This window comes from Crocodylus siamensis, chromosome 9 (assembly GCF_052110815.1).
Source record: "Crocodylus siamensis isolate JL-2025a chromosome 9, ASM5211081v1, whole genome shotgun sequence".
Classification (NCBI taxonomy): domain Eukaryota; kingdom Metazoa; phylum Chordata; order Crocodylia; family Crocodylidae; genus Crocodylus; species Crocodylus siamensis.
In genome coordinates this window covers 15534351-15560022 of record NC_143403.1, presented here as the reverse complement: position 1 = coordinate 15560022, position 25672 = coordinate 15534351, and the positions used below count along the sequence as shown (strand labels likewise).

General features: G+C 46.4%; 1 protein-coding gene across 3 annotated transcripts in view; it reads right to left on the bottom strand.

The window, feature by feature from the left end:
• Window positions 1–24287, bottom strand: part of WTIP (WT1 interacting protein) — a 118167-nt gene extending 93880 nt beyond the window's left edge. For 2 of the 3 annotated variants that reach the window (XR_016444117.1, XM_090062267.1), the window contains exon 1: window positions 23316–24287. Coding sequence is in view for 2 of the 3 variants with exons in the window: in XM_090062267.1 (XP_089918393.1) it covers window positions 23316–24162 (847 nt within the window). In the remaining variant the exon portion in view is untranslated. The remainder of the gene's footprint in view (window positions 1–23315) is intronic. The other variant, XM_090062266.1, reaches the window with a different exon arrangement.
• Window positions 24288–25672: the final 1385 nt, after the last annotated feature.

Sequence of the window (25672 nt, the reverse complement as noted above, 5' to 3'; positions counted from 1 at the left end):
ATAATACTGTAGGTCTGGCTCAGTCAATTTCAGATAATCTGATGCTTCATTCTGTCCACATGTGTTTTCGGTGGGCCTTGTACCAGCTATAGATCTCCTGACATGACAAGATCTACACAAACAAGTGATGCCAAGACAATATTTATATGCTACTGTGAAGGCTGCTTCCTCCTCAGATCCTTTAGACCCTGCTCAGATCTCTTTGCTCAGCTTGAGTCTGATTCTGATCAACTTTTAATTTCACAGATTGATCCAGAAGACTAAGTTAAAAATACCCTAAACACGTCTCACACCCTTGAGAGCCAACCCAGTCAGAGGTGGACACATAACTTAGATATTCTTGGAAATGTGCCTACGCAAAGGTTTCTGAAGAATTGTTCACTATACTGTTGTGGGCTTTGCCTTGCCTAGCATTAAATGAGTTGCAAGAAAATTAGGTGCAACCTTAGGAAACAGTGCACCTACCTAATTTGCATAAGGGGGGACATATGTCCTAGGAGGGTTTCTGTAGATCAGTGAATATGGAAACCTGCACTACAGTTGCCTGAGTGGAAAGCACAAGACAAAAGTGGAACAAGTGATGATAAAGAAAAATACCTACCTGGAAATATTCAAAAAAGCAATCCTCATCCGGTGCAGGAGAGAATGCTTAAAGAATTACTGTTCCCATCTTCAGCTGGTGGGAAGTAAAATCACTCGATGGACTTGGATGGAACTATGCCAGTTTATACCAGCTGAGGATCCTGACCTGCCTGAGGGAGCTGGAGAAGAGAGAGGCTAGGAAGGCAAGAATGCGTGGGAGGGAGCACAGAACATCTCTGTTTGTGCAGAGTGAAGAACCCATGTGATGTAGACAGGGGGAGGCAGTCAAGAATCTGCAGAGTGTGCCTCAATGGTTTTGGCCACCCACTCCCGACATATTTGTGGATCCAGGTCCAATCTAGTTTTGATGCACCCTGCTCATTCCCGGCCCTGCGCCAGATGCTGTGGTCAGTTGCAGTAGTGCTGCTCCCATTGATTCAGGTGCCTCGGGACAGGATTTGGCTCAGTTTTTGCCAGGGTCACTGATACAGGGGCACAAGAAGAAATTAGTGAGAGAAAAGTGAAACCCGCAGGGCTGAGCAGAAGAGTCTTTTAACTCCTCTTCTGTTCTGGGGCTGACTGGAGGCTTTCAGTTCCTCCACAGCCACATAATCGGGACATTCACTCACTTACCCACGGGTCTGTTATGTTCATCTACCAAGCTAGGAGATGAAAAGGCTCTAGGTGAAGTACTTTTAATTAGTGCAGCACTCTGTCAGGACACAGAACAAGCTCTCTTTCCTGTTTAATGCTAAAATCCCCCGCTTCTCTGATGCAGTATTGATGTATCATAGTGCTTAGGGTTGGAAGGGACCTAAACAGATCATCAGGTCTAACCCCCTTCCCCAATGTATTGGTACACAGGCCAAATCAGTCTTTAATTGGGCAAGATTCCTAGTCAGTTCAATGGAAATTCTGCCTAAGTAAGGACTTCAGGATTTGGCCTTAAGGGTTTCAAATGCAGAATCCATTTTTTTCCCCATAAGCCATAGCAATAAACTAGATGGAAACAGCCCAGGCTGGGGTGACCCTAGGAAAAGTTGATCGGGCCTGAGTTTGGAGCCATTGGTACAGACAGATTGTTGTAATGTCATTACCCTCCCTGCCTCCCCCTGCTTGCTTCATTCCCATCACGGCCCCAATGAGGAAGCAAAGTGACGACTCTGCAGCATGTTAAGGAGAGACTACAGGGAAGGGAAGCTGTGCACATGCATGGCTGGCAGAGGGACTAACCTGTGATTCAGGGCATCTTCAAAGTATTTTCTTTGTGAACAAATGTAAATTAGTCTCTGGAGATCACCTCTTTCTAACCCAGTTCCTCACCAACTGAGGTCCCTTAAGGAATGCAGCTGAGGTTGGGAAAAGTCTTAGGGCTTGGCTTTAGGATTTTTCTCAAAATATAACATGGTTGGCATATTCTGAAAGGGCTCTTTTAAAGGAGAGCGTGGTAACCCCCTGTTCCCACCCCACGCCTAACCGACCAAATTGTCTGATGCAGTTGTGGTCTGGCAGGACAGATTGCTCCCCCCACACATGGCAGGAGTGGGAAGGGAATGTGGCCTCTGAAACCTCAGAGCTGCACTAACTCCCCTGACCACCAAGGCCACCCCCCACCAGGCCTGCACCTCTTCCATAAAAGCTTGAGTGGATGGTTAACAAAAAAAAAAAAGAAAAAAGGCAGCAGCAAGGAATGACCCGGGCTTACCCTGCCCTGCCCAGTGATGCCAGCAAATCCAAGAGCCCCAAACAGCACTTGATATGCCAAGTTCTGGATTTTTTCTTTCTGAATCAGGCAATGACATGTTTAGAGGTTTCAGTGGGTGGTGCCAAACCACCCTGTTGAGTTTTTTCAGTCTGGTCAATATATTCCTCACACTGCAGCATTCCCTGACTGTTCATATTCATCATTCTCTCCTAACACTTCAGAAACAAACAGTGCCTTCAGCAATTCTGTCTGCTGGCCAAGCAAAGTGAGCCCCTATGCATTTGGCATGGTAAAGCCCTCGGATTTAGCAAGGGCTGGGACTCCAGGGAATCCCGATCCAGCGGGGAATGTGCAGAGTTCCTGATGGGTGCAATAAGCTCAGCTGACAAGCTAGAAAGTATGTATGTGACCCCTGCCCCCACCGCCACATCTTTAGTGAAAAGTTAGTGACCAAAAAGACCCCAGGGAGGACATGAGGGAAAAGCAGGTGTTTGCACGTCTCTTCTGCAACTTAAATCACCATGGAGCTGTAGCATGCTAATTTACACTGGCAAAGGACTCAGTCTGCACTACATGAAAATCCACTAAAAAGGGAGCACCCGTGAATCAGGGGGATACTGGATTTCTGAATGGAGAATCTTCTTAGGATTCAAATGCCCCATCTATAGACTGATCTCCGGTGAAAGAGGAATGAGTGGGAAACTGAACACTGAAAGCCAGCTCCGCATCAGCAGAGAAGTCAGAAGAACTTATTAATGCATTTGAATTCTTGTTTATAGTATATCAATCTGTTCTTTGTTATTTATGCAGTAACATTTAGGAAATTAATATGTTTATCTGCCAAGATACCAATTTCTTAGACAGATCTTTGCAATGCTTTTACTTGACGCACAGAGACTTTATATTTGAACCATTTCAGACTTTATACCTGGAGCTTGGTACCTGAACCTTTATACAACTGATCCATAGTGGATACATGTAGGAAGGTATGTACCAGACACCAAAACAGTATACAGGTAAGGCAGAATAGAAGATGAAAGAATCTGGAGGACGCTTTACTTAAGTCCCCGATTTCTTGCTGTTTAATAAAAAGTAAGAAAAAATTATCCCAGATTAATCCAGAAATCTCTCAAACTAGCATCAATGGCCTAAGAAAGTGACTCTGAAGAATCGGGAGGAGCAGTTTTAACATATCAAATATTTTCAAACCAAGGGTTTTTTTAGTTGGCATTACATATAGATTTTATTTTCTAACAGAATAGGATCTAGCCTGTTAAACAGACCATAGAGCAAAGTGGGAACCTTCCTAAATATGATTAATATGAACATCTGTGTTGCCATTAAACATATCATAATTGCTTAATTGTTGATTTCTCTCCTTTTTCAAAATCTTAATCTCTGATCTGGGACCTTATTTTTAGCTTCACTTACACGAAATTTGTATCCAGCACTTCAAAATGTCCACAGTAAAACTACAATTTCCTGAAGTGCTGCTGCAAAAACACATCATATATCATCCAGTAAAATACAGAGGCGGTGTTCGGATTATAGAAAAATGTTTCTGAGATGACTGGGCAAAATAAAAATGTGCCCAGATGAAAATATACTGCTCGATGCTCCACCCGTTAAAGGGAAGCTGCCCTGACCGAGAGGAAAATGTTACTTTCTTCCCAGCAGAGTAACGTAACTTAACTTCTATACGATAGAAGATGGGATGGTTCTCAATAACTTTTCCTCACGGTTTAAACCCTTGGTTGAAATGCCTAGTCCCAATTCCGCATTTCTTGCTCACCCAACACTTCTTCTGAAGTATCATCACTGCGATTTGGGGGTACAAGCAGAATGCAGGCTCATTCCTCCAAGCTGTTACTGGTTGGTGACTGAATTGTGTAACGTTAATTTGTAACCTCTGACGTTCACATCACCACAATGCGCATGTTGGCCATCGCAGCCGAGAGGCCAATGACTATAAACAAGGATGGATTCTCTCCCACACACAGCTAGTTCCTGCAGAGGAGGAATGGAGAAGCATACAGAGCATGAAAAATGTCTAGTCTATCACATGTTCCCCGTTATTTCTGAACAGTCCTGAGGAGCACATGGACATGCCAATATGAAATATTATCTGGCCATTAAAACAAGAACAAAACTGAGGCTTGTCATGCTTCTGGGCTGTGAAACAGACACTCTCCTCCCTTTCTCTTAAAAACTTTTTAAGCATATTAACCAATACATTTTAAAAATGTATTAACTACTTGCAAGTTCCTAACACATCCCAGTAAAACTCCCTGCTCATCGTGAAGCAAGCTGGCTGGGTGACACTACTTTTGGTATGGATGGGTATACTGACTGTGACTGCAAAGAAACCAGCTTGCACATCACAGATCCAATGAAGTATCCGGCATTTTTTACTGACTGCACCTCCATCAGGATTATTTCAATATTCTTTTAGATTAGTTTGAGTTCTGGGCCTGTTCATTTTGACAGTGATCCTTACCTGCTTTGTGTAAAATCATAGAAGACAACTGATTATCTACTTAAAATAATTATATTATGTTTGATATCTTGTGACACTTTTCATTAAGAATTATGAACAGTCCTCTGCTATACTGAGTGTATTCTAGAGCAGGGGTAGGCAATGTTTTTTGGCTGAAGTGCTGAAAAACACTGCAATACCTACCTTGGAAGATGCAGGAGTGCTGGCATGCCAGAAAAAAAAAAAATGAGGGTAGGGGGTACATGGCAGGATGCCCTGCTTGTGCCCCTAGCCCCCCACCCAAAGCCCCTTCCCCCAGCCCTGCTGCTCCTTGCCCCCCACCCAAAACCCCTGCCCCCCAGCCCAGGCTCTGTTGCTGTCAGCAGCTACCCCAGCTATGGGTAGCTGTTGGAGCCCAGGATGCTCCCAGCAGGGCTTGCAGCATCCCAGCTGCCTGCTGGGAGCAGCCCAGCCTCGAGGTGTGCGTGCAGTCGCCGCCAGCATGGAGCTGATGCCAGAGCTGTGGAGCCCAGCACAGCTGTTTGCAGCCTGCCTGCAGCAGCTGCCCAGAGCCCAGGCTGGCTACAAACAGCTGTGGTGGGCTCTGGAGCCCAGTCACCAGCTCTGTGCTGGGAGCAGGGGAGATAGCGGGGCTGCACTGCCTCAGGCCCCTTCCTCACTGCCTGCTCTGACACACGGGTGCATGCACTGGTACAGAGCTGATGCCAGGGCTTCGGAGCCCAACACAGCTGTTTGAACCCCCCCAGGGGCTGCAGCCAGCCCCTGCTCTGGGTAGCTGCTGCCAGCCGGGAGCCCAGGCTGCTCCCAGCAGGCAGCTGGGACACTACAAGCCCTACTGGGAGCAGCCCAGGCTCCGTCGCTGGCAGCAGCTTCTCAGAGCCGTGGCATGCCAAGCAAAATGGCCTTGCGTGCCATGCTTGGCACATGTGCCAGGGGTTGCCAACCCCTGTTCTTGACCCAGTACAATGCAGCACGAAGTCTGCTGTACCACAATTCAAAGTCACTAAAAAAAAAAATCAAACTTTTCAGGAGTTTTTTTCCCCAGACAGGCCACTAAAGTCAAATATATTATACCTGATCCTCATCTTATACTAGTTTTACTGGCGATACACTAGTAAGTCCACTGATTTACCTGAAAGTTTTTCCTGATTTACAGCGCTGAAACTGAGAACTTCGTTATTTTCTATTAAGACTAGATACAACAAACACACTTCACCTTCTAAGAATATTAACCAATGTGTACTTGCACATACTGTAGAAATGAGCATTTTTTTTCCTCAGACCAGTTCCAAATTTGGAACATAAATACACTTGACTGTTGTATAGCACTGTTTTCTATCAAGTGTTTAAATCTGGAAAGCATGGCTCTGATTAACGACCAGGCAGCACACCAATTACAGTGAATTTTCATATAACTGCCTGGCAAAAAAGTTACAGGAGTGTTTAACAGTCATTAAAACTCCTCCTTAGCGTCCCAGCAATTAGCTACTTCCCCACGCTACACCTGAGGATTGCACAACCCGCAAAAGGTTAACAACATGTCAACTGCAACAGCTCAAGGATAAACATTTTCTGAAAGCAGCAGATTTATCAATATTCAGTCAAGTGTGGCTCTTCCTGACTGCCTGCTGGAATAAAGCAGCAGTTGTATGCAGCTCGGTAGATTTGCACATGCTTTTGCTTCTTTACATTTGAATCCATTTGTTAAAAACTGGTATTCACTTTGGCAGGGGGGGGAAAAAAAAAACAAGAATCAGATCAGATCAGACAGGTGTGGTATAAACAGGGGGTCTAACCCTAGTCCTGTCAAAGTCAATGGCAAAGCTAGTAAGCAGCAACTAATGAGCAAATGGTCAAGAGAAGCAAGTGGCGTTTCTCTGAGCAGGATCCAAAGACAATAAGAGAGTCTACAACATATTACTCAGCTCCTCTAAATCAGTTTGTCGTGTTTGCTCTTTTCTAATTACATATACAGGGAGGAAATTTACTACTATGTAAAGGGATTGCAGTAGGAATTCCACAACAGGAGCAAAAATACATACCACTGAAGTCAAGGGCAAGGTTTCTACCAACTTTCCTGTGCAAAGGTCCAAGATACCAGCATAAATCCCTACTGCCCCAGTTCAGCAGGGACAATCCATGTTTTGTTTTGTTTTTTTTACTTAGTGTTTTCCTGAAATACCTTCTTTACAGAGACCTCGATCTAAACGTGACTTAAGAGGTGCTGGGTCTAATTTTGCTCTTAGCTACATAAATGTAACTACATTGACTTCACCGGTATAAAATAAGTGTAGAATTTTACCCATAGGCCCTATTTTTCTCCTCAAAGGTCCCTATTTCCAAAACACTGACAAGGCTGCAAAATACACTTCAGTTGGCAAAAAACAATATCACTGCATGTCCTGGAAGCCTTCAAGAATAAACACTTTGACCCAAATTTGCAGATGAGACAGCACTATATGCAAACACTCCATCTACCTTCCCTTCCATCTGCATGTGGAAACCCCAGGTGCATGCTTGAAACTGAGGTTCTGTATATGGGAGGACTAGCTTTGCATACAGAAATGCAGTGTACGTGCATGCACAGATTTTCTTTATATGCCAGTAGGTCTCAAATTACTGAGCATTCACAGACGTAATTGCTCTTGTACTAAAATCCAACCCAAAAGTTGTCTGGCACAGTGTTATGGCTACTCAGAGTTCAGGCCTCCCCTTGCTACTTACTGCTGCTCCTTTTGGTACTGGAGACCAAAATCCACAACAGGTACAGTGATTTCATAGACATTAGGGCTGGAAGGGACCTCCTAAGATCATTGGGTCTAGCAACCTGCCCACGGGGCAGGAAGTCAGCTAGGGTCAAAGGATCCCAGCAAGATAAATGTCAAAATGTTTCCCAATTCCAAAGCCCAAGTACATTGTCTCACAGGTCATGCAATAATGATGGGGAAGAGTACACTGCAGTACCTTCGCAGTCAAACCCTTAGCCCACAAGCCTTCCTTTACTAGTGGTGTCAGAGTGCTGTGCTTTGTCACAAAGGAAAAGGTTCAAACAACAGCTCTAGATTGAAAGGCTGGGTAGGTAATCCTCGGGTTTGGAGAGATCACTGGGTCTTCAGACTACAAGAAACATGATCCTTATGAATCAAATCACTGTAAAGCCTTCCAAAAAATGAATATTTTTGCTTTCTTTATTTTGCTGTCTTTTTTCTACTAAGCGTATTAAAGGAGAATTTTTGTGGTGTTCAATATGAAAAATTCACCAACCAAATGTAGACAGTGGTATAACTAGGGGAAATATAGGTTGGAGATGAGGAGGAACTTTCTGACGGAGGGTGATCAAGTACTGGACCAGGCTCCCTAAATAAATTATAGAATCTTCATCCTTGGAAATTTTCAAGAGCAGGTTGGATAGACTTGGCTGGGATGGTCTATTCAGGGATGATCTTGCCTTGATCAGGGGTTCTCACCGACGCCAATGCCATCATGAGGTCCCTTCTAGCCCTTTTCTAGGATGTCGTGATCCTAAGTCCTCCCCAGACCTAGACCCCGTTTCATAATTTTGCTCCAACTCTATGGATAAAAAAATATCACTGATCACAGCAATCAAAGAAATGGTACTTGTTCATGTGTTTGTAGCCACTGGTTTGGTGCTCAAGGCTGACAAAAACTAATGAGATAACTTGCTTCTACCCGCATCCATAATTCATTACAGAAAATGTTTCAGATACCCAAGAGAGATTTATCAAGTTGAGGGTCTTTAAGAATAAAAATAAATACAGTAGTTCTCGGTTGAATGCTAACTGAAACCACACTGATGGATTTTTTTTCTGATGAGTCATAGAGGCCTTTTCTAAAAGTTGCTGGAGCACATAACTTGTGACATTAGTGATTTGACAGAATCATTCCAAAGAAGTATGGGATTGGGTTTCAGCAGAAGTAAAATTTTCTAGTAGGAAGAGATGCAGTACTTGCTCTTCTGCAAATCATTACAGCAATGAATGCTCTATTATGTGGGTGTCCCACAGTCCCTCTGATCAGCAAGACACTGCCAAGTTGTGTCGATCAGACTTAAAAACAAACTAGGCTCAGGTTAACAGAAAAGGACAATGTGTGCTGCAGTAAGAACATCTGCTGATGGGTATAAACAGACACCAAGAGAATTTAATATTAAAAGAGAGTGGGTGTTCACCCCAGAACTCTTCTCCACCCATGCTGCAATTATTATTTCCAAACAACGCCTAATATTTTTTTATATCCAATGTCCATCCTGGGTGCAAAGGTATGAACACAAAAATGTACTTTTATTCTAGAGCTCAAAATGAAAATCTGGCTGCATGATTCCACTGCAAAAATCAAACAGAAAGACGGATTTTTTCTTATAAGAGAAAAACAAAGATTTAGAAGACAAATAGGTAGACAACACAACAAAATAGCCATGGCTAGAAATAAAGGATAAAAACAGCCATAAGAAAATGTGTCCAGGGGATTTTGGAGAAAATATACATTACTAATATAGGTGAATGTATAATTCACAGCTAGTATTATATTTAATTTTAAGCTTCTTACTCTCTTAATGAATAGACTACAAATGGATTGCAGACTTCTCAGATATATTCATTGTTAGACTACAATGAAACATCTTTCCATATTTTCCTGCTCTTAAATGATCCTGAAAATTCTGATTCTGAACTGTGCTGTTTATTTCCAATAGTAAGGCAAACGGCACGGTATTGTTTCCGTCTCCCAGACGGGGTGACTGTACAACCTCTTCTGGCCAAAATACGAAATTTGCTTTGTATAACGTTTGGGTTGCTCACACATTTGATGAGATGGGCACTATGCAAATCCCTTTAAAAGCCTAATCCTCACAGAGGTCTGTTTGCCACATTCAAGATCCTACTCCCAGTGAAGTTAACAGGATTTTTGCTACCTACTTAACAGGAGCTGATCACGCCCTTGGAATACTTTCAAGACATGCCACATCACACAGGTCTTAGGTATCAATTTCCTGTCAGAACTTGAACATTTCAGGCAGTTAAGTGCATTGCTCTTAAATGAACAGCAAGCATCTTTTTAAGTGGCTCATAAACCTTAAATCCACCAAAATGTTTGGCAACTCTTTCTTTTATGTTGTTTCAATTTTGCACTGTATAATTTATTATCCATTCTCATCATAAAGGTACATACGTGTTTTCTCCACATCCGGGATGAGTCAAACACAGCACCATATCAGTTTAAAGAGCATCTTTTTTCTTAGGCCACAAATTAAGAAACTGTATTGGACCCATCTAATTCAGAAGGCAGAATTGTTGCATCATTAAACGCTATAAAACAAAACATATGTGCTCTGAAAGAATATAACTACAGTTTATTTAAAAAAAAAAAAAAATCTTCTCTGGTAGAGCCATCCTGCATTCTCCTCAGACGTGGAATGCGAGAACATGAGCTAAAGGAATGCTAACAACTTTCTCTGGAAGAAAAGAGCAGGCAGCCTGGGAATACAAAGTGCATGGTAAAGCAGCCCACTATTCTGTGAAACAGCATGAATTCACAGGCAAGGGTGACCCTCTAAAACAGCCAGAACCTTGCCCCAGTACAGAAACAACAGTATACATTTCCTAGGAAATGAACACAACTTATACACCATGCTGCAGTGCTTCGTGAAGGACGCACCCTGGTTGCATTCTTCCAGGGAAGGCAAGGAAGGGGGAAGAAAAATAAGGTAGTACCTTTGATGCAGCTAAAAAAAAAAAACAACACCAAACAAAACAACCTTGTCAAGTTCTGCCCTTTCGTGCCTTTTGGAATATACAATGCACTATACCAAGCATAGAGCACACTCTTTACTCATAAAACCCCCCCCTATATTTTGGCTCATTGCTATCACAATTTTATTTTCTTTCCATTGTTTTGCACAACCCTGCTAGAAACTTGAACATGAATACATCTTTCCCAGCCAAACCTGTATTATTTGGCTACCTTGATTTTTTTAAATGGCATTTGAAATCAATATGGCTGTTTGTTTCCTAGGATTTATCTGCCTGGCATTAATGATAGAAGCACAGATTGGATGTAGGGCCTGTATGTTACCTGCTCTCATGGAACCAATGAGGGGGCAAACTGTATTTTTAAGGTGGAGCATTTATAAGCATTAGCTTTTGTTTCTGAAACGTACCATTTAAAGATTTCCCATCATTCGGCATTAGATTTGGTCTCATGAAACAGCCCATATATGATGGCGACACTCTGGCTGAGGGCTAGTCCTACCTAGTCCTGACAAAATAGTCCAAAAATTACTTACTTCAGCATGATCTCTCATGGGTGATGTAACACCATAGTGGGCAATGCACCCCTATGAATCTATGAGGGCCAGGCCTCAGGCTATGCAATAGGAGCTCAAGTCACATGGAACATAATTCTTCCCTCTGAGTCACACTGGGGGATGTTTTCTTGAGCCTTTGAGAGGGGAATTTCTGCTGGCTTTTAAGGAGTCTGAAATGACTGCTGGGAATTTCACTGGCTTTGTCTGTAGGAATATAATATAACCTAGTTTCAAACTTGAGATTGCATCCTAGGAATAAACCAGCCTCAAACTGCTCGGTGTTTGACAGAAAAGACCTTGTGGCTCAAGGATTACCAATGACCGAAAGCTTAACATGCTTCAGACCACAGCACTCTGAAGCATGGACTGTTCTTCAACATCTGTAAGCCTGGGCAGTCCAACAAGCAGAGGACAGTCTCTATTTCAGATATACAGAATGATATAGCTCATCTTCTCACTCCGTTGCCATATGGCCTGCATCAGCCTGTGGCTTAAAAAATAAATAAAAAATAATAAGAATAATCAGCTTTAATGTTCATAGAGGCATGTATGCTGGTAAATTTTTGAAACCACAGTAATTGTCAGGTCATAGTGGAGGGTGGCTGTAAGTTCCAAGAACTAAACCAAGACTGACTGCAGCATGGTAGCCTGCATGTTCATAAAATGCTAGTCCCAGTCCATCATACTGAGCCAATCACAAGATCAGAACCGTATCCACATGAGCACTGGTAAAATGCACAACTGGTACAGAAGTGATTGTCACTCTCAGTATCTGCACAATGCATACTCCAAGTATAGAGAAATAGACTGGAAGTTAGTAAAAGGAGACCTCGGGGGAGTGGAATAAAAGCACTGAGCTCAAACAGAGTTCTGACTCTAGCATGATTTTAATGACTTACTGACCAACAGATTGAATCTGGCTGGTGTCATGGAGCAGGGTGTGCAGGCACTGAGTCCATTCCCAAACCAGTTATGCTTTCACACCAGTATGCACATGGCTTAAAGAAAACAAAACACTTTTTGTATAGCTTTTCTAGGGTGTTTATCCCTGCAGTCTCAGAGTGTTTCATAAACACCAGCATAGCGAGTGCCCCCATGGTCTTGGAAAGTAGATAGGGAATTATGGCAACAGAAATGACTTTCCCAAGATCACACAGAAAGGCAGTAGCAGGGTTCAAGAGATGGCACAAGTCTCCAGCATCTTGCTTCAGCGCTTCCCACAGGACCATCTCGTCTCAGTAACACCTTGCTGGGATTTAGTCACTACCAAGTAAGTTCATAGAAATATACCAGGGGCTGAAAGATTCACCCAACACCCACTTTGCTGGACGAAAAATACTTGTCATGTGGCCTTCTATTCCCTGACAGCGCTAAGCTCCCTGCAATTAAAAGAACATCCTTCATTGATGATAATACTCTTAAATCCCAATGTTTCTCAACCATGGTGCCACAGCAGGGTGCAATACAATGCCATCACTGTTAGGTGTGCAAACGTGATTTACAAGACAAACCCAGAGACTTCAAATAGGAGTCCAGTGTTAAAAACATTCTGCCCTGTTGTGATCTTTCTGAGTTTCCTGTAATAGGAAAAAACTGCTCTATTAAGTTTCTTTAATCAAAAAAGGGGTAAGCTAAGAACTGGCATTATCCAAATGATGCCTTTAGTCTAACAAGGGATGGCTAGAGTCTAGCAAGGCTGAGAGCCACGGCTTCCCCTACTCAGAAACAAGATCAAGCATATCCAGTGTCCCTGCCAATGTTTGTCCAACATGTTCTTAAAAACCTCCGACAAAGGAGAATCCACCACCTCCATAAGGAGCTTGGTTTAGTAATTCTTTCCCAAGACTTAGAAAGGTTTCCCTAGTGCCCAACCAAAATTTCAATGCTCATAGGCCACATCAGTCCACAAAGGGTTAAATGCTCCTAGCTGGCTGCACTCTGCACCACCAGGGAAGGTGGCTGGGATCTCCAGGCTCTCCCTACCCACTCCTCTCACTTCTGCTTCCTATCCTTGCTCCTGGTGCCAGGCAGCAGGAGGGTGCTGGATGGAGAGTGGGGCTGCAGGGAAGGACCCTGGGTGGGGGCACTCATGGAGTTTGCAACCTGGAGGTCTGTGGCATGAGATATGCCCGCCCTCCCTCCCTGCACTGTTGGACAGCCTGCCATACATTAACCTGAGTTATGCCTGTCTTTCCCCACTACAACATGGAAAACAACTGATACACCTTCAACGCAAGAACCATCTTTTACATACTGGAAGACAGGTATCATAATCTCCCTCATTCCATTTTTTTTTTTTTTTTTTTTAAAACATAAACCCAATGCCTTTGATCTAGGTTATATTTCCTAAGCCTCTTACTTTCTTGCTCTTCTGTGGCAACTTTCCACTTTGCCTACATCTTTATTAGAGCAGGATGTCAAAACTGGAAACAGTCCTCCAGCTGGCCCAGAATAAGGTCTGCTCTTCTGCAGCAACATCCCACAGCTGACTCCGTTTTACCTCCTTTCTCTTCTGTGTTGTTTTCAACATCCATTCTCTTCAGCTTCTCTCCCCCTTAGCCCTTCCTCTCTTTTTCCCCGCATTACATTGCTCTGCTTCTTTTCATCAGTTTACTTCTGTCCTATTTCTCGCTCCCTTCATTTACCCCCTTTCTCTTCTAAGGCAGCCCTTCAGTCATTCCCATCCCAGGCTCTCTCCTTCTACCATGCTCCCTTTGGGGCCTTCCACAAACAGCTTCAGGGTCTCAGAGGGTGCTGCTGGAAGCTTTCCTAACCCATAGATTTGTACAACGGACCAGATTCTAGTCCCTTTCAGTGACAGCACAGGCATACCAACAGGAGCAGCAAGAAGAATTCAGCCTGTTGCAAATCCATGAGGAATCCACTGGCACTGCAACTCTCCACAGGTATATCTACTTAAAAGATTCTTTATTAAGTGTGAGGGCTGGAAACCCTTTTTAAAAGCAATGCGTAGATGCTGTAGAAGCTAACAGAACTCACCCAGAAACCTACCCATCAAGGATGAATGAATTTTTCATGCCCTGGACAGATTAATTAAGGAATAATCCCAGAATATACAGAATGGCTCATCTCTAAAAGGCAATTAAAATGTAGCAAGTGTTATCCTCCTTTGTTGATGGGAACAGGAGAGGTATAATATTTTATGGATAAAGCTTCAGGAAATCAAAGCCTGCAGAGCAACATTCTAGCACAAGGAAAAACTGCCTCAGGCACCAAGAGCATTGCCCCCACTTCACCCACCGGCAGGCTTATTTCCCAAGTTTTACTGAAACAGCATCCGAAAGAAACAGGTAACAACATCTGGACCCTGATTATCACTATGGTCTCAACCTGACCCCATCTTGGGTCCATACAGTTTCTGACTGCAAGCACAAAACTCTGCACATACAAGTATTGCCCCAGGCCCTAAAAAATATAAAAATAAAATTGGTATCATTTAAGTTTCAAATGCATTCCAATACTAAAATCTATCATGTATATTCCATTTAAAATCTATCAGAACATACAAAGTAAATATCATAGAGTCTTTCAGTCAAATGGGACCGCCCTGCCTAGCAAGACACAGGACTGCCAGGGTGAGGGTGTATTTATACTCAGCATCGGTATTGATTTAGTAAAGAATCACCTTGAGAGGCTGGACACCTTCAAGTCAGCTGGTCCTGACAAATTACACCCTAGGGTACTCAAGGAGCTGGCAGATGTCATTGCCCAACCATTGACAAAAATATTCAAAAATTTGTGGTGCTCATGTGAAGTACCTGAAGACTGGGAAAAGGCCAATGTGGTACCCGCCTTCAAGAAAGGGCGGAAAGTAGATCCCGGGAATTACAGGCCAATCAGCTTGACCTCAATCCCTGGTAAGATTCTCAAGAAAATTATCAAGGAGACCCTTCTGGATAAGCTGGCTGAGAGCAACATCCTGAGGAATAACCAGCACGGGTTGGTCTTAGGTAGGTCTTGCCTGATCAATCTCATCTCCTTCTATGACCAGCTGACATATCACCTGGACAAGGGAGAAGAGATTGAAGTCATATACCTGGACTTTAAAAAAAAGCCTTTGATCTGGTGTCCCATGACCTCCTCATGAAAAAAATTGGACAACTGTGGCCTTGGCTACACCACACAGTCTGATGGCTGGGAAACTGGCTTTGAGGTTGGACCCAAAGAGTAGTGGGGTCAATAGCAGCGAGTTATTATGGCGCTCCGTGACTAGTAGCATCCCCCAAGGCTCTGTCCTTGGATCAGATCCTCTTCAACTTCTTTATCAACTATGTGGTCACTGGTGTCAGAATCCCACTGGCCAAGTTCATTAATGACGCTAAACCTTGGGACATAGCATCCATACCTGAGGACAGGCTAGTGATCCAGGCTGACTTAGATAAGTTTAGTAAGTGGGCCGACACACAGCTGATGATGTTCAATACAGATAAATGCAAGGTACTCCACCATGGGGGAAAACCCCCCCGCAACATACTTATAGGCTCAGCAGTGCTTGCTAGCACCACTGCTGAAAGAGACTTTGGGGTCATGACTGACCACGTGATGAACATGAGCCACCAATGTGATGTTGCAGCTGGTAAAGCAAACAAAACCCTGGCTTGCATCTATGGATGCTTCTCAAGTAAGTCTCAGGATGCCATCCTCTCATTGTACTCGGCCTTGGTAAGGCCGCAGCTGGAGTACTACATCCAGTTCTGGTCTCTGCAATTCAAGAAGGATGTCGAGAAGTTTGACAGAGTCCAGAGAAGAGCCACACGCATGATCAGAGGGCAAGAGAAAGGCCTTACGAAGAGAGGCTGAGAGCCATGGCACTCTTCAGTCTGGAAAAGTGCAGGCTCAGGGGGGACTTGGTGGCTGCCTACAAGTACACAAGGGCTGTACATCAGGATCTGGGAGAACATCTGTTCACCAGAGCACCCCAAGGAAAAACAAGGATCAACATCATAAACGCCTACAAGACCATTTTAGGCTGGACATAAGAAAAAATGTCTTTACTGTCTGAGACTCCAGGACCTGGAACAGACTCCCTCCAGATGTAGTACAGGCACCTACTCTGGACCCATTCAAGAAACACTTGGATGCTTATCTTGCTGGGGTCATTTGACCCTAGCTGACTTCCTGCCCCTGGGGTAGGGGGCTGGACTCGATGATCTTCGAGGTCCCTTCCAGCCCTAACGTCTATGAAATCTAGTGCATTTGACAGCTTCATAGATTTTCCCTGGCTCTTTCTATATTATCACATAAACTCCTTAATGATACTGTAGACTAGCTGACAGGCTCCATCTAGTCCATTGGTGGAAGAAGATAGATGTTTGTTAAAACTTACTGCTGTAACACATACCTGTTATTATAAGACATCACAATATATTAGATGGCACTGGTGTACAGGTTTCCGCTACACGGACAATAAAAGAACGCAAAAGTGTTAGGACTTGTCTAGACGGGGACATTATATCAGATTAGTATGCCTGCTGTAAACGCTGTGAATTAACTATGTCAAACTGAAACGCGCACACACTGCTTTGTTATGCCGGCTTAAGGTACTTTCCTTGTTTATCACTGCATCCACACAGCTCCCTGCTTGTTTGAATGACTTGCACGGTATTCTGGGCAGAGAGCCCACGGTATGAGGTTCCACTGCTCAGCTCTATGTTCAAGGATTTTTCTTATGGGGTATTGTGGGATGCCTGCCAAAACCTGCAAGAGTTCTGGGAGCCAGAATCAAACTAACAAACTCCTATGATTCCTCATTTGGTGTCTGACAACTTATCCACATTTTGGCAGTGCCATTTTGACCTGCTGTCAGGCTGCATAAAGGACGCTCCCCTGTACACAATAGTGAAGGTAAACAGTACAAACCAGAAGATGCATATGCACGGACAGTCATGCTGCTGGAGAGAGCTAATTTGTCAGCATTATGGTTACAGGTGAGGGAGGACAAGGAGCATGATGTGGAGTAACTTCACCCTAGTTCTGACCTTGGTTAATGAGCAATGACCCATGGGGCAGGATGGTGATGTAGAACTAGGAACACTCACAGGGACTGTAGACCCTCACCATGCAGAAGGCAGCTTCTTGGAGACGTGCGCTGAGCCCGAGTCCAAAGCTGCAGGAGAACGCCACCTACACAGGAGTTCACTTCAGCACGGAGAAGTGTGACTGCTACCCACAAGAAGTTCACCATGCTTAATCAGTGCTAGTCAACAAGCACTAGCCAGTTTGGTACTAGCAGATCAACTCTTGGGGCTGTTGTCATGGAGGTCTGTGATCCTATTATGACGACACTAAAATCCTGTCACTAGGCTTGACAATGCTTAAGAGGTACATGGCTTTGTAGAGACAGGGTCCCAAAATGTGCAGGGACAAATGGATATGCCAACCACAAAGAAGAAATCCAGTACACTTGGGGGGGAGGGGGGGGCAGTAAGCAGCACTGCTGGAAGCAAAGGCAAGGGCAGGGTGGCATGGTACACTGGGTAAGCGGGCAGCAGTGCCTGCCTGGCACATCAAGCTGCTCCACCTCCCCTCTAGATTATGCGCCCACATTTCCGGGATACTCATTTTCTCAATGGCCAGCTGGGACAGGCTTCCGCAATCCAGTACTGTTCCAGCTAATCTGGGATGTATGGTCACCTTACTAGTAGAACTGAATCCCTAGAGCTTAAGCCAAAGGCTTTATCAACAGAAAGCAGTATTTCACCCTGGTGTTCTAGGATATGGCTGATCAAAATGGAAGGTTCTCCTGATTTATTAGGGGTAGTGCAGAAAGGTTCCTGATGCCAGAGTATTCATGCCCGATTGCAAGAATAAGCAGTGGAATTTTGTTACATGGGCCACAACAGACATTAAATTGAATTCCTAATGGAATCAGGACTTCTTGAGTCATTGAGAGACCCAACTTATCTTCTGCATATGAAACCCTTCACTGTACATCTCAATAAGAGAAAGGAGGAAGTTAACCAAGTAGCTGTAGAATAATAGTGGAGCATGCATGGTAGAAGACTGAAGTGGAGGTGAGGGGGCCTCGAGGAAACACTGGACATATTTCCACGTGAGCCACTTTGGTGCAATAACTGTTCGCTCTATCTGGACAGCTTGCCTAAAGCAAGGGAGAGACCCTACAGTTTATGTGGAAGTGGGGAGGGAAGGGAAGAGATGATGAGGGATGGCACACATTTTCTGTGGTCATGCATTACGGCAGCCAAAATGGTGCCTGGGAAGAATGTCCTAAAAAGAGTCAAGAACACAAGGTTAGGTTGGTGCAGGGTGATGACTGAGGGTGGTTGTATAGTCACGGAAGAGGACTGAAACGTGTCTGCTTATTCTCTTAGTAACCATTTTGTTAGTGGTCCCTTAATAATGCTTTTCAGGGAGTTGTTATCAGTAAAGTCAACAGCACTTTTGGTACATAATTAACAAATAGCACTGCTGAATTAAACAAACAAACAAACAAAACAAACCAGGATATCCTGCAAATCCTGCAGGACTGTGACACGCTTGGAGAACCAAGTATCCACCAAGTACTAGAGGCAAAACACTGGAAGTTGTTGTTCTCCAGCATGGTTATGTTGCTGGCGAATGGACCGAAATTCAGTTAATTGATAGACCACAGTCAAATGCTATAGTGGAAGGGTGAGACCCTGAAGTTTGAGTGGAAGGGTAGGGAAGTATCCTGTGTTTGATCCTGGTAGCACAAGGGGCTCCATCAGTCATTTACCATAGTCGCATTTGCCTTGCACCACTTTCAAGGACATATGCTCCCTTTCCGAGGCCTAGCTCTCCATGTCAAGACTTTGAGACTACTCCAGAAAACCATTCCTCCATACTCCTCCCCCTGTGAGATTTTTGCTGCTATTCAGTCACTAATTCTTTGATCATTTTCTTGCTTCTTTTATTTTTTTGTTTATCTTATCTTTTGAGGTTGCCAGTAGACAATAAGGCCCTTGTATGCACGGACCTTGGTGTTACAAGTGCCAAGGGGAATCAGCAAAAGTACAAGTTCTACCTGTCCCACTCTGAAGCTTCAAGCAAACAATAAGTGTTGCTTTCCCATATTCCCTGCCCCACTCCCAATTTAGCATGGAGCTAGCATCATCTCTTCAAGATGGTAAAACAATTTTACATTGTTTCCTTCACAGGGGTCTCCTCCAAAATGACCGGAGATGGAATATTTTTTGACGGGTGGAGGCATGGAGTGGAAGTGACATCTATGGAGGTTGTTGAGCAGGTGAGGAATGCCAAGGGAAAATGGACTGGATACATCCCTATGAGTAGGAACATGTACTCTGCAACATTGCAAAGGCTTTTGAGGTGCCACAAAATACACATGGTGCATGTGAACAGGCTCTCTGCACAGCACAGTTGCAGCTCAGAGGCAAAATTAGATACCCATGCACCACTTGAAACCGGAGCCTGGTCAGGCTCCACATGCCTGGTTCACCACTGCTGCAGCCCGAGAAGGCCCCTGGGAAAGGCTGCTGGGCCCAGCCTCTCCTACCCCACCCAGAGTGCGTGTGCAGGTACATTCCCTAGGGACAGCTAGCAGTGACACAACTATGTGCTGCTGCTAGCCATCCCTGGGGAAAGCACGGGCACACTTATGGGGATGTGCCCACTGACTGTGAAGAGGAACATCTGGTATGAACTTGGCATTGAAACAGTTTCTACTGTCAAGGTTATTACTGTACTATCAGGATGACAACTTTCATTCTGTACTTGTGCAATTAGAAAATGTTTAAGCACAGCAGGCATTTAAAGGCCTCTGGACTAATCTGATACTGCCTTCCAGAGTGGTCCTTTCAGAGGCAGCATCCAGTGCAGTGGAGAGCACACGAGTATACAGACAGAGATGGATCCACGTGAGATGCCATGTACTGTAGGGTCTCAGAGAAAGGACTGCTAGCATAACAGAGATGCATTCACACATTTCCAAGGAGGATGATTCACTATGGCTTAAGATATCAAGTAATGCAGTAAAAAAGGGAGGGGGGTGTTGTGTGTAGATGCAAGGTCCTGTAAGGAAAAATAACTGCAGCTATTCTGATGAAATGTCACCCTGTATAGAAGCACTGAATTTGAACTGCAGTTGAGAGAACTAGTACGTTTATCCCAAGGTACACATTAAGTACTTCATACTTAGGCCATCCAGATAAGGAGCATTAAACTAGTTACCCTGTTCACTGCACTTGGTAAGACTATAAGGATTAGTCTACTTTCCTTTTCTAATTGTAAAAGTTAACACATGCCTAGTATTACAGGTGTTTGAAGGCCTCTCTATTCATCTGATACCTGCTAAGAGGGCTCCTTACAGGGTTAAGGTAGGAAGGGAGTGGACAGCCAGGACCGAGTTTGTTACAGGGAAATATGCCAGGCCTTGCTATTACCCAACTTCAGAAGTGCCTTTTTATTGCTTCAGGAACTGCTGTCCAAGGCTTCCAAAGGCTATCTAAAAAGTACCTACATAAGTGGTCTCTGTATCTAGCAACAAACAGCTCTGACCCCATCATTCTGAACCATGTGCAGCTCCTACTTCTATTGTTTTTCACTCACACTGGTCCCAAGCCAGAAATCCTTGCTCAGGAAAATCCACTATTCACCTCGTGTAGAGTTCAACTCCGAACATCAGGCTCAAGCACAGAAATCCCTCTTAAAAGCAGTACAACTTACTGAAAACCAAAAAAGCAGCAGGCAGAACGCTGGTATTGTCCACAACAGATTCAGCCTTAGGGTGTTTGTCCTTGTTACCGGCGGCATCTGGGTGGCATTGCAATAGCAAAGGACTGCTGCAGTACTGTTGTGGACTTGCTCTACGCCTGCCTGTCTAAGCAACGGAAGCAGCACACTCTCCCGCTGCTTTGACAAAGCCTGGTCTTCTAATGGTTAGGGCATGTTTCAACATGTTGCCATTGGATCTACCTGGTCCTAGGGACCCTTGCAATAAGCACAATTCTATACATTCATCAGCACACACTCCTCTCCCCCTGCCCCACTATGGTCTCCCTCTGGAGCACCCATCTTCTCCAAATCGCTCCCAGGCCACGGCTCATAAGGCTCCTCTTTTAAAAGGCACCTTTGTGTTCCTCTGTTCCAACTGTATCTTAACATTCAGACTTCACTGAAATCAACTGAGATTTAAGACAAATGTTACCCAACCTAGCCCATTCACTAATAGCATCATTCAGCTTCTAGGGATTTTCAAGGATTAAGAATTATTATTTATTTAGACTGTGGTAGCCCCTCACCACCTCTGGCCATGTGCTATGGGGACAGTGTAGAGGATCCAGGGGACAGCGCTCTGCTCTTTCAACCAGCTCTGCCTTCCACATGTTCTTCTTAGTGCTCAGGCTGCTCACTGACTTGTTTCCCCCACGCGCGACTTCCCACTTCAGTTCAAAAAAGCATTCGATTTACAAACAGGTAAAACAGCTCCACAAGCCAGGTCCTTGCTGCTTCTTTCCTAGGTCCTCGCTTCTGCTCTGGGATGCTCTCCCACCCCCTGCAGCCTGTCTCTCTGTGCCACTGCACAGGGCAATGGCACCTCTGTGGGCAGGAATGAACAACTCCTAACAACTCCTCTGCTTTAGAGTGTGTCAATACACTACCCAAAGCATGCAGGGTCTTGTCTTTTTAAATCCTCTAAGGCAATACAGATTATGGATCCCCACTCTCCAGGACATGTAGAACAGCTAAAAGAATGTGCCGAACTAAGAGATAAAGCCTCCCTCTCCACAGCATCCAGCCTGGGCATGGAGAGGGGAAACTCCTTCCTCCAAAGCTTCTCTGTTCCCCGAGAACAATGGCCAGTAGGCAGATCAGTGCATTCACTTGCCTGTCCTACCTCCTTTCCAAGTAAGCAGGGAGCCCTCACAGCAGAACTTAGATCAGCAGTAGATGCAGGGATGCATGTTGCCAACAAGGGTTCCCAAACTCCCCCTTCTCCTCCCAGCACCAGCCTGGCTGCGCCAGAGCCCCAGCACCTGTGGAGAATGGGGCAGTATTTGCACACACTGTGGCTGCCTTTCAAATGCAAATGTCTTGGCAATTTCCATTCATTTAAAAAAAATACCAAATGGGCTTAATCTATGCTGCAGAGTAACTGGAAGATTCATTCATTTGTTTCAAGGAGCCCTAATTGTTCTATAAAATAGAAACAAAGAGAGCAAGGAAAAGAGAAGATATGCAAAGCAAGCTCACTTTGGCTTCTGCAATGGCAGGAATGGCTCCTCTCATCACATCACCCACAATCATCACTTCTCACTTTCCAGGGACAAATCAAAACTGTCAGACTTGCCTGCTGTGCAAAGCCAAGCCAGGCCTTGCAGGCCAGAAACAATCATGCCCCACGCTTGTGTGAGAAGCCTCTCCTGTTGAAGCAGGACAAAGATGGTATTGAACCCAGCACCTAAGAACAGCTTTACCAGTTTGGCCCCTATCTGCAGGGAATAAAATCCCTGCGGCTGACCTGATAACTTGTGCGGGAAGCTCCAAAGCAAAGCACACTGATAAGTTCGGATGCCCTGAAACGTAAAGTTTACAATGGAAACTCTGACAGACCTAAGGAAGGCAATTAAACAGCCACCGAAGGACAAACAGGTGCCTCTGCAATGCCGAGCACAGCAGCCAGCCAAAACCCAAGGCAAAATGACAAACTGCTGAAGAAGGGACAAACAGAGGAGAGGAAAGGAGAGGAGAGGGACCCCCCCCAAAGAAAAAAAAAACAAAACCACAAGTCAAACCCAGATGAGGATCACGGCAGAACAATAAGGGGGGAAAGAGGTGACATTTTTCAGACCTAGCATCATTAAGCAGAGGGGGAAGTGCCACCAGAAGCCAGAGAGGTGGCAGCAAGGAGCCCTGGCAGAAGGGGGAGGGAGCTCTCAGGCATGGGCGACCGGTGCCTCCCGACTCCAGGGGCCCCTGAAAGTTTCCTAAATTTCATTTCCCAGTCGGTCTCATAAAAGGTATCATTTTCGGAACCACAAGTTCTAGTTTTTGTGTTTGTTTGTACGTCTGATAGATTTCACAGACATTAGGACTGGAAGGGAAGAACCATCAAGTCAGGATGTCAAAGGGCAGGAAGTCAGCGAGGGTCAAAGCCTCCCAGCAAGGCCAGCTTCAGGTAGGAGCTCGTCCAGCCACACGCGACCCCCCGTAACCCCTGGGGCCGGGCCGGGCCGGGCTCCACTCACCGAAGTACTCCTTCTTCATGTGCATCTCCAGCTCCTTCTCCAGCTCCAGCGTCAGCGCCTCCAGCCGCCGCTCGGCCTGGCTGGGGCCGCTCTCCCGGGACGGCGTGACCTGGAAGGGCAGCTTGAAGCGGGGCGCGGCGGCGGCGGCGGCGGCGGAGCCCTTACCGGGGCTGCAGGCGTAGGAGGGCAGCAGCAGCCCCGGCGGCGGCGGCGGCTCGCCCGCCTCGTCGGGGCCCAGCAGCGAGGCGCGCGGCGAGGGCAGCTGCAGCTCGGGGTAGGCGCCCAGGGAGCCGCGCGAGCTGTGGCTGGAGATGCTGGAGCGCGGGCTGCCCAGCGCGGCGGCGGGCAGGTCGGCGGCGCCGGGCCGGCAGTCGGAGCAGCCCGAGTGCTGGCTGGCCGTGCTGGCGCGGCGCTGGTCGTAGCCCAGGCTGATGCCGCTCGTGCGGTTGCTGCTGGGCTTGCTGCCGTCGGAGCCGGCCAGGCTGGCGCGCGGGCTGGAGTGCTTGCTGGCGTCGCCCGCCGTGCTGGCGTAGCTGGAGCGCGGGCTGAGGTCGAGCGGGCCCAGGCTGGCCCGCGGGCTCGGGTAGCGCTCGGGCCCCGGCGCCGCCAGGCTGGCGCGGGGGCTGCCGCGCTTGTCGGCCAGGCTGGCCCGCGGGCTGCGGTACTTGGCGGGCTCGTAGCGCTTGCCGCCGTAGCAGGGCAGCGCCACCTCGGAGCGGGCGCCGGGCTCCTCGCCCCGCCGGCCCCGCCGCGGCTCCTCACCGCCCGCCTCGTGCAGGGACAGATCCTGCATGCGGCGCCGGGCGCGCAGCGCCAGCTCCTCCTCCTCCTCCTCGGCCCGCTCCATGCTCCCCTCAGCGCCGCCGCCGCGCCATGCCCGCCCTTAAATCACTCCATGGCGCCGCGCCGCGCGGAGGAATCCGCCGCCCCGCGCTCCCCTCCAAAGGAGTCCGCCGCCGGACTCCTTCGCGCGGGGCAGGAATGCGAGGAAGGACACGCGGCGCTGCGGCCCCGCGGAATGCGCTCGTGCGCCCGCCCCGCCCGCCCGGCTCGCACCTTGCGCCCGCCGGCGCCGCGCCTTTCCGCCTCCGCGGGGGAGGGCACGCAGCACCTCGGGCTGCGGGCGGGCGGGACGCGGGGGGGAGACGGGAGCTCTCATGAGACCGACAAGAGTTTTGCCCCAAAAAAAGTTCTTAAAGAATTTTTTTTTGAAAAGTTCGTGTTGGTCTCATCAAAGGTATCCTCTGCAACAAGATCTTTGCAAAAAATAAATGTCTCGAAGAGGATACCTTTGATGAGACCAACAGGATTTTTGCAAAAAACGTCTCAGTCTCATCAAAGGTATCCTCTCTCAAGAATTTTCTTTGCAAAGAAAGATCTTGTTGGTCTCATCAAAGGTATCCTCTCCGAGACATTTTTTTTTTGCAAAGATCTTTTTGGACTCATAAAAGGTAACCATAGCAGAAACACAGGCATGAGACATGACATATTTACACCTATGTAACCCACCTTTCGATCTATATGAACAGGAAGTCGACACACAACATACACTCCCACATCTGAACTCCCCCCACAAGCTGATATAGCATAACCCTAAGAAAATCAGCAGTAAAACTACAATGGACCAAGTTACACCAACACAGATGTCTCATACACAGTTATCCTATGGTATACTCTCTAAGAATTTTTTTTGCAAAAATCTTGTTGGTCTCGTCAAAGGTATCCGCTCTACTTTGAGTCCTGATTGCCTTTTTCTCTAGACCAGTATGGCTACAACCTGGAGACCTGACACCTTGGGCCCAAAACCATTTCTGACTCAACATGAGTCTGTCCCCCCCTCCCCAAAGAAACTCTGTTGACAGGCAGTCCTCAGATTTACAGCACAACGGGTTCCTGACAGCCTGGTGACATGTAGGGGGTGCACGTACACCGCCTGAAAGCGCTGGTGCACCCCCTGACACTTGCTCTCGACCGTGTTCCCCTTAGGTGACGGGCAGGCGAGAGCGCTGGTGGGAAGTCGGGGCTCCAGGAGAAGCTGTCCCCCTGCAGCCGATCACACCATCTGGCGGGGTGGGGGTGTTCCCCCGCGGCAGATCATGCCCACCTGGAAGTGGCAGCAGTGCACCACTGGCACTTCCTGGTTGGTGTGATCAGCTGCAGGGGAACCCCCCCCCCCCCGAGTCAGTGCAACCAACCGCAGGGAGACCCCCTTGCTTGCTGACTGGCCGCTGGGAGGAGGCAAGTGCCCCCCCACCCCAACTCAGGGGGCACCAATCGTTCACGCACAGCCACGTCTTAAGTCCAAACATCATAACTTGGAACTGATTTTCCCATAGGAACAATGTAATAAATGGGGC